The sequence below is a fragment of the Eimeria mitis genome, genomic scaffold (genome assembly GCF_000499745.2).
Source record: "Eimeria mitis Houghton genomic scaffold, Emh_scaff121, whole genome shotgun sequence".
NCBI classification, from domain to species: Eukaryota; Apicomplexa; class Conoidasida; order Eucoccidiorida; family Eimeriidae; genus Eimeria; species Eimeria mitis.
This window is the reverse complement of record NW_013568222.1, coordinates 1-8,357: the sequence shown is the minus strand read 5'-3', so window position 1 is coordinate 8,357 and position 8,357 is coordinate 1. Positions and strand designations below refer to the sequence as shown.

At 49.4% G+C, this 8,357-nt stretch overlaps 2 protein-coding genes across 2 annotated transcripts; both read left to right on the top strand.

The window, feature by feature from the left end:
• Nucleotides 1-46: 46 nt before the first annotated feature.
• Nucleotides 47-1,478, top strand: EMH_0086570 (uncharacterized protein; the record flags this gene model as incomplete). Its single annotated transcript, XM_013494580.1, has 4 exons — nt 47-131; nt 383-490; nt 703-870; nt 1,183-1,478. The coding sequence occupies 4 exons, from the start codon at nt 47-49 to the stop codon at nt 1,476-1,478; spliced, it is 657 nt and encodes a 218-aa protein (XP_013350034.1).
• A 1,504-nt stretch (nt 1,479-2,982) lies between these two features.
• Nucleotides 2,983-7,465, top strand: EMH_0086460 (uncharacterized protein; the record flags this gene model as incomplete). The annotated part of the gene is made up of 7 exons (XM_013494579.1): nt 2,983-3,171; nt 3,441-3,704; nt 4,386-4,562; nt 5,339-5,621; nt 6,157-6,252; nt 6,376-6,634; nt 6,877-7,465. 7 exons carry the CDS (start codon nt 2,983-2,985, stop codon nt 7,463-7,465), a joined length of 1,857 nt encoding a protein of 618 aa, XP_013350033.1.
• Between the last annotated feature and the right edge of the window lie 892 nt (nt 7,466-8,357).

The following is an 8,357-nucleotide window of genomic DNA, read 5'->3' as shown; positions in this document are numbered from 1 at the left end:
TTCCCTCGCCAGTCAGCGCAGCAGCACAAGACAGCGGCTATTAAAGATGCGTATTTTCTTCTTCCTCGTCCTTATACGATATTTCTGTATTTTCTGGCATGCATCTGTATTTTGCATGCGCTTGGCTTTTGGTATTCTTACTGCTTGGTGCTGATATCGAGGTTGGGGTGTCGTGGCCCTTACACATTACGGTGTATTGTGTGGGGTTCTGAGCTTCTGCTAGTCCCCTGCCTGCTGCACTCGGTCTCTGCCACTCCTGCTAGTGCTTTTTCTGACAGCAGCACATCGGATTTTGCTTATTCCTGCAGCAGCAGAAGCAGCAACAGCAGCAACAGCAGTGTCAGCAGCAGCTTCCTATGTATCATTTGAGGTGTCTCTTCAGGTGCGCTGTGCCGCGTGGTGTCTCTGGTGCCGGAATTTCTCTTTACGAATTGTCTCACGGAGCCAGTATACCTGCGACAAGACCAGACGCAGGGGCCTCTGTTTGAGGGTAAGTGAAGAAATGAAATTATAAAAGGGCAATTAAGGAAAACAATGAAAGACGGAGATTAGATAAAAGCAGTTAGAGAATGGCATTTAAATAACAGCAATTAAAAAACTGCACTTAAAGAAAGGCAGCTAAAGAAATGCAACGAAAGAAAGGCAGATAAAGTAGGCAGTTCAAGCACAGCAACGGTCGGTTAGCACCAGTGCGGGCACCAGAGGCAGCCCATGGCAACGGAGCCATATGGGGAGACAGAAAAGCAGATAGACAGAGAGACAGAGATGCAGGAAGGAAGCAGACGGCCGGCGGTCTCATAGGAGCTGCTGCTGTCCCTGCTTTTGTTGCTGCTGATGCCTGTGGTGGCGCCACTGCTGTAGCGTTATATGGTGCTGCAGCTTTCTGGCGCAGCGCCGCTTGCAGTTTGCTGGCGGATACTGCATGTGATGGGACTTGCAGAGGGGGCAGCTCGAGGACAGCAGGGTGCTGCTCCTGCTGGAGCTGTCGTTGCTGTTGATGTTGCTGCTGTTGCTGCTGCTTGTTGGGTTGTTGCAGCTTCTTCTGTTGTCGCTGCAGCTCTTGCTGCTGTTGATGACGAAACCCTGTTGGTGCAGCTGTTCTCTTTCTCGGCTGCCTGTAGCGTTGTTTTACCTTTAACTGCTGCTGCTGTTGCTGCTACCCTACTTGTTGGTGTGCTGCAGTGCACCCTGGGGAGACGCATGCGATGTACTGGCCGCAGCAGGATCTTCTGCAGCAGCTGCAGTTCCTTGTGGGGCGCAGCAACACACGGGGGTGGTCAGGGCCCGTTGTAGCGAGCGAGGAGACAGCAGGCAGGACCTGGGTGGCCGTCAGCCCCAGCGGATCCAAGGGTGCGCAACCAGGTGAGGAAACAGTGAAGGGGACAGCGAAGGAGGCAGACGCTGAGGAGGAGAGGGGGAGAGAGAGGGAAAATGAGAGAGACAGAGACAGAGACAGAGCCAGAGCCAGAGAGGCATAGGCAAACATACATACAGAGCGACAGGTAGACAAACAGACAAACAGACAAGCAGACATATAGACAGACAGCGGGACAGACAAAAGCCTAAGACCGGACAACACCCCCTTCTTCCCCCGCAGTCACTTTGTAAGGAGCAGAGACGAATGCGCACAAAGCCAACCTGAGGAGATAAAGAAGTGTTTGTCTCTCAGTTCGCTCTCAGCCCTTTTGGCTTGATCTCTCTCCGTGTCCCGTGGAGAGAGTTGTCTGCTGCTGCTGCTGCTGTTGTTGCTGCTTCTGATTCTGCGACAGCGCAACCCAAAACAAAGGCCGCGTGCTACGTCTCAATTAAATTCCTTTGAAAGGGGTCTCTAGAGATTCTTTTGTGTAGTCTGCTGTCTCCTCTGGTGTCTATCTGTATTGTTTTTGTTTTTGTTGTCTGCTGTCTCCTCTTCTGTCTGTCTCTTCACAGAGGTATACGCCGTAGACATCGCCCCCGAGGGAGGGGTAAAGAGCGTGGCGATACGGGGGCCAGATACTGGGGGAGCGTTCATAGTCCGCAACTGCTGCCCTACTGTGCAGCGGGTGATGGTGCACACGTTCCATTCAGAGATGAACAGCAGCAGCAGCAGCAGCAGCAGCAGCAGGCAGATAGGGAGACCCCTTGAGGCTGACTGCCATTTCTTTGCACATGAGGGGCAGTCAGTCGTCTATGGGTGGCCATTCCCATTTCAATACAAATCCAGGCCCGTGAGTAACACCAACAGCAACAGCAACAGCAACAGCAACAACAAGCCCACCAACAGAAACCACGCCACCACGAGCAGCAATAACCACACACGCAACAACAACACCAGCACAAACAGCAAGCATTCCACTAGCAGCAACAACACGAACACTGACGGAAGCAACAACACCAGCATTGGCAACAACAACCTCACCAGTATCAACATCATCAGCATGAAAACAACAACCGCAGCAGCAGCACAAGCCCCACAGGAACGACGCGTTTTTGCTAGATAGACGCATACCAAACCCATTCGCACGCTGTTGGGGGACAGCAACCCCACCAGTAACAACACACACCGAGCGACAATAACTCGGCAGAAAGTCCCCGAAAAGAAACCCTTTAACTAGCAACACGCAACTGTAACGCGCAGCAACTGCAGTAGAAGAACGTTACCAGCAGCAGCACGATGCGCGAAGCCCCAAGATGGGGGGCGCCTGCATGTCTCCGCATTCGCCTGCAAGCATGCATGTATTTTTATGTGGATAGGGCTTGTTGGTGTTTGTGTGTGGGCTTGGGTGTGGGTTGAATGCATGCATTCCCATATATATATATATATATATATATATATATATATATATATATATATATATATATATATATATATATGCGTGCGTGTGTGTATGTGTGTTCGTGTGTGTGTTTGGTGCGGGGTATGTGTGGTTATTGTTGCAGTGTCAGGTGCTGCTGTGGCTGGACAGCAAAACGGTTGCACCCCGCCGGCCAATTTTGTTTGATATGGTGAACCCGCAGCACAAGCGGTATGAAGTGCTGCTGGGGATGGAGGGTGTAGCAGATATTATTGTTACCTCTGAGAAGATAGGCGATGATACGGTCATTGCTGTTCTCTCTAAGGATGTTAAACTCAACAAGCAACTCACCCTTGCACAACAACAGCAGCAAACACAAGCCGCACAGGAAGACGTGGTGAGCAAGGGGAGAGCTGCTGCTGCTGCTGCTGCTGCTGCTGCCGCTGCTGCTGCGGCTGATAGTGCATTGCGGTGACTGCTAATTCATGTATGCGTATAATAAAATAAGCGTGCATACATGCTTTATGGGCAGCATGCGGGCGGGGGAATGCGTGGATGTGTGTGTGTGTGTGTGTGTGTGTGTGTGTGTGTGTGTGTGTGTGTGTGTGTGTGTTTGTTTGTTTGTTCATGTGTGTGTGTGTGTGCGTGCGTGTATGTGTGTTGCAGAAGATGGAGTGTTCGTTTGCCAGTTTCGACTTGGCGGTGAAGCTGCAAGAGATTGGGGTGTCGCTGATATGCGACAATTTGGCAGAGGAGTTGTGTTACGCTAGTTTGTTTCAGGTTGCTGTGGGGTTGCAGCAGAGGGGAGACAGAGAAAAAATTGTTGTGAGAATTGAAAAAGTACAAGTAGATAACCAAATGGAAAACGGAAATAAACCCGTTGTCTTCGCCAACAGAGGAGGCAAAGATCTCCCCACCCACGAGCCAAAGGTGAGCGCTGTGCGTTCAGCTGTACATACACCTCAACACTGTATGCTAACAGGCAGTAGCTCGCAACAGCCAAACAACGACAATGCGAGCATAGGTTGGTTGTATAGAAAGTCTCTGCTGAGATGTACGGTCTGTATATTGCTGCAGTAATTGGTTTTATTTTTGATTCTTTCTATTGTCATTATCTAGCCAGAGTTACTATGCTGACAATGTACTTCATCTGAACACAATTAGTTCCATTTATTCTATTCGTGATTTGTTTAATAGTTGACTTAGTGGTGAGTTGTAATCTGCTGTTGCGTGGGGGTCACACCCCACCCACACCCGTATGCGCGTAGATGCATATAAAACGCTGTCAATCGGCCTATACGCAGTATCAACGGCACCACCACTTGTGTGTGCGGGTGTGAGTCTTGACTCGGATTGCATGCATTGCGGGCGCTGCATGCGTTGCCTGCATTGTCTGCATGAACGTCCCTGTGGATGGTAGTGTATATGCAGTTGCAAGTAGCTGTGTGCCCATCCGCCAGCTTATAGCAATTAATGCTACTCACACATGCATGCATTGAGGTGCTGCATTAGATCATGATCTTCTTCGTCTGCTTTGATGAGAAAGAGTCGTTGCATGTATGCTTATTTGATGCTTTATGCGCCGCTGCGTGCGCTGCGGTGTTGCTGCAGAGCTGGGTGGGGGCCCCTGGGGCCCCCGGCGCCCCCCCTCGTAGTAGCCCCCCATTTCTTACGGTGTTTTTAGTCCGCCTGAACTCGGGGAGCCGCGACGTGGTGTTGAAGAGGGCGTTGGTGGAGATGGACGACTTGGAGATCGACATCGATGCTGATATGCTCAACGGCCTCAATGTGCGTCCAAGACACCATGGTTAATGAGAACGACAATATATAGTATATGCATATATATATATATATATATATATATATATCTGAGGGGAAGAGAAGAAATATTAATACACCTTAAGAAGGATTAGGGGGATAGTTTCATAATATATCTATCTTGTATCTATTGCGTACATTGCATAAATTGAATTTATTTGTATGTTCTACGTGCTGTTTATATTGTATATGTATGCATATATATGCATACGGATGATATATATATATATATATATATATATATATATATATATATATATATATATATATATATATATATATATATATGCCGTCTATGACACGCCAAGCCCATGTCCTCTGGATGCAGCATCTTCCATTGTGCTTGAGGTGTATATCCACACGAATACGCACGGGTCTGCGTATGCAGCACAACCAAAGTAAAAAGCAGTGTAAATAATGCGGAACTGTACACAAGAAAGTGCATTACTCACCACATGCTATGCTATACGCTGTGTGCATGCAACCAACGCCAACGCCCCACTGAGCGGCAACCTCTGAACGCCGCCAGATCCACAGCTGCGCTGTGGCAGCCTCTCAAGGGCGTCCTTGCTGCTGCTGCAGCGAAGACAGCTCATGCTACTCCTCCCTCCGCTGCTCCTGCTGCTGCCCCTGTTGCTGCTGCTCCTGCTGCTGCTGCCGCTGCCACTGCTACTGCTGCAGCAGTAGCTGCTGCTGATGTTGCAGCTGCTGCAGCTGTTGGACTGTTGTTTGCGGTGTATGCGCAGGAATTTGTGTGGTCGTGTCTAATAGCCTTCCGTTTGGCTGACGCGGCCTCTCGTCGGGCGGTGTCCCTGGAGGAGTTTGGGGTTTGGGTGAATGAACCAGTTGCTTTGCATTATATGCCGCCTCCTCTTCCTACTATTTTGTCTCTAGAGTCTCTTGTTATATCTCGCTTCCGCGTCTACTGCTGGTGCTCCTTTGTCTTAGATAAGATGCATATGATATCAGACCTCCTTAAACTCGGACTCAGGATACTTATGGCTTCAGGGAGACTTGAACTCACCGTGCGTGAGATGCAGCAGCAGCAGCAACAAGCTTTGCTGTGGCTGCTGTTTGTGCACCTGGATGCTGCATCTGTTGCTGCTGCTGCTGTTGCTGCGGTCTCCGCAAGGACTGTTGCTGGTGCTGCTCCTTGTGTTGGAACGTTGGGTGTTCCAGTTCCTGCTAACTCAGTAACTGCTGGTGCTGTTGCAGTTGCTGCCGCTGTTTTGTGGTGTATATGCTGTTGCCTTTCCATTGCTTGGTTGTTTCGTTTCTTTTTTTTTGTTTTTGCTTGTGCGTGTTTGAGTTTGCCGTTGTTTCTCTTGCCTGTTCTGTTTGCTTTGTGTTTATACTCTGTTGTTTGCTTTGATTGTTTTAGTCCTATGCTGGTTTATGTATTTCTGTGTGTTTTTGGTTGTTTGTTGTTTGTGTATGAAGGGGGCGCGGTTGACATTCAGCCAGGAGGAGTTCCGTTATCTGCGGGGTACTGTTGCATCCTTTATAAGTTGTTTACAAGAGCGTTATACATATCACTTACTATCATCTTTATTTGCTTCTTTAGGTCAGTCTTCTTTGCTAAATCTGCCTCGTATGCCCTATGAGTTCGGCCGTAATACAATTGGTTTGGCTGCGAATGCAGTAGACAGCGTCTCCACAGGTCTTGGTTCTTTATTATCTACATTCACATTCGACTCAGAATATATTAACAGAAGACGCAGAGAGAGAGACCGAGGGGCCTCAGGCATGCGTGAGGGGTTTCTCTCTGCGGGTAAGAATATAGGTGAGGGGGTATGGGCCCTCTCTAGTATAGTAACGAAGCCAATAGAAGGGGCGCAGAAGGAGGGTGTAGGCGGCTTCCTTAAGGGAATAGGAAAGGGGCTTATGGGGTCTCTTGTTAAACCTCTTGATAGAGTAGGACAAGCTGTATCCGATGTCACCCGCGGCATTCATGCTGAAGTTACTAAGCCCATCGGTGCACTCAAACGCATCAGCACGCGCCATAGGCAACCGCGCATGATAGGCGAACAAGGAGAAGTCCGGTAAGAAAACAAACATACACAATAAAACAATATGCAACACATTATAGTCCCAACTGCTTGCTGCTGCGAATTCTAGTGCTGCTAATGCTACATGGGGCTACTGATGGTGCTGCTTTCCCGTTTTTTTTTTGCTGCGCCAGGTGGCTGCAGTAGCAGCGTGCGCGCGTCGCAGTGTAGGGAAACATTTGCCACTTGTATGCAGGACTGCTGCTGCATGTCTGCTGCTGCTGCTGCTGCTTCAGGCCTTATGACGAGACAGAGGCGCAGCTGCGGCAGAGTTTGGGACTTGCAGTGCTGCGGCCGATGCAGAAGTGTATGACGGTCCTTCGACAGGAGACACCGGAGCCGTGTCAGTTAGCTGTTTTGTTTTATCCCCAGGACATATTCCTGGTCAGCATCAAAGGAGGAGACACGCAGAAGGAGCTTACGCTGCAGGGGTCTCAGACGCAGCAGCGCGCAAGAGGCAGCAGCAGCAGTGTACAGATATTGTGGCATGTCAGCGTTGCAGCAATCCGAGAAGTAAAGACCGACAGCAGAGGGGTCACGCTGACGGTTAGCCCGCAGGAGATGCAGCTCAACGACCCTGCTCTAGGGCGGGCCTCGTCTCTACGGAGACTCGCAAGAGACCCAGGAGGAAGATACAGCTCACAGCCTACAACTGCAGCAGCGGCAACAACAACGGGTACCACCCATCCGCAGACGTACCTTATCCCCTGCCAAGATGCAGTGCGAGCCAATGAGGTGTACAGGGAGCTCCTTGAAACCCAAAGAGGTTGCGCTACAGTTGTACACCTGGGTATTAACAGACGCCTCTCTGAGGCTGACACATAACCTCATGAATGCAGTCCAGATGCAGTAGTAACAAGAGCTGCTGCAGCTTCTGCAGCAAAATGTAGCCGCTTTGTGTTGCCTACGTGCTACGGTGGACATGTTGGCTTGTCTCTGCCTCTCGCGCCCGGCTGTGTTTATATATATATATATATATATATATATATATATATATATATATATATATATATATATATATATATATATGACACGGGCGTTGACGGGATGCACGCGAGTAATAAGAATTGCTTCGGGCAAGCAGCGCAAAGATGCATGCATGTACACTGCAGGCTAGCACGTGCAGCTGGCTTCAGACCCACAGAAAAACATGCAGACTACAGAAGCGTGTGTACAGTGTAGAGAGGAGCCCGCAGAGGAAAAGGAGACCCTGAAGCGCTTGCTCTAAACCCTAAACGCTAAACTCTAGCCCAGGCTCAGCTCATCGTTGCAGCAAAACATGACCCGCGTTGACTGCCACGCGCTTCTTCTTCCGTTGCTTGCGCTGGCGGGGGTCAAGGGGAGACAAGGTTAAAGCCACCCTCACAGTGGAGGCTCCATGCTTCTTTAGGGTTTAGGGGCATTCGGAATTCAGCCTGCTGCATTCGGGCAGCATGTTGCTGCCGCCGGATTTTGTGCGTCGAGGCAGAGTTTCGGGTTTAGGGTTTAGGGTTTAGGGTCTTTATATTTTGCCTGTCTCCCTGCAGATGTTTATCCTCTGCAATGGGGTCAACTGTCTATTGACAGGCATTTACGCTGCGCTGTGCGCTGTGTATACAGTGGGGGGTTGCATTAAGGAGAGTCGCCCAAAACAGACAGAAGCCCGTGCATACACACACACACACACACACATATATATATATATATATATATATATATATATATATATATATATATA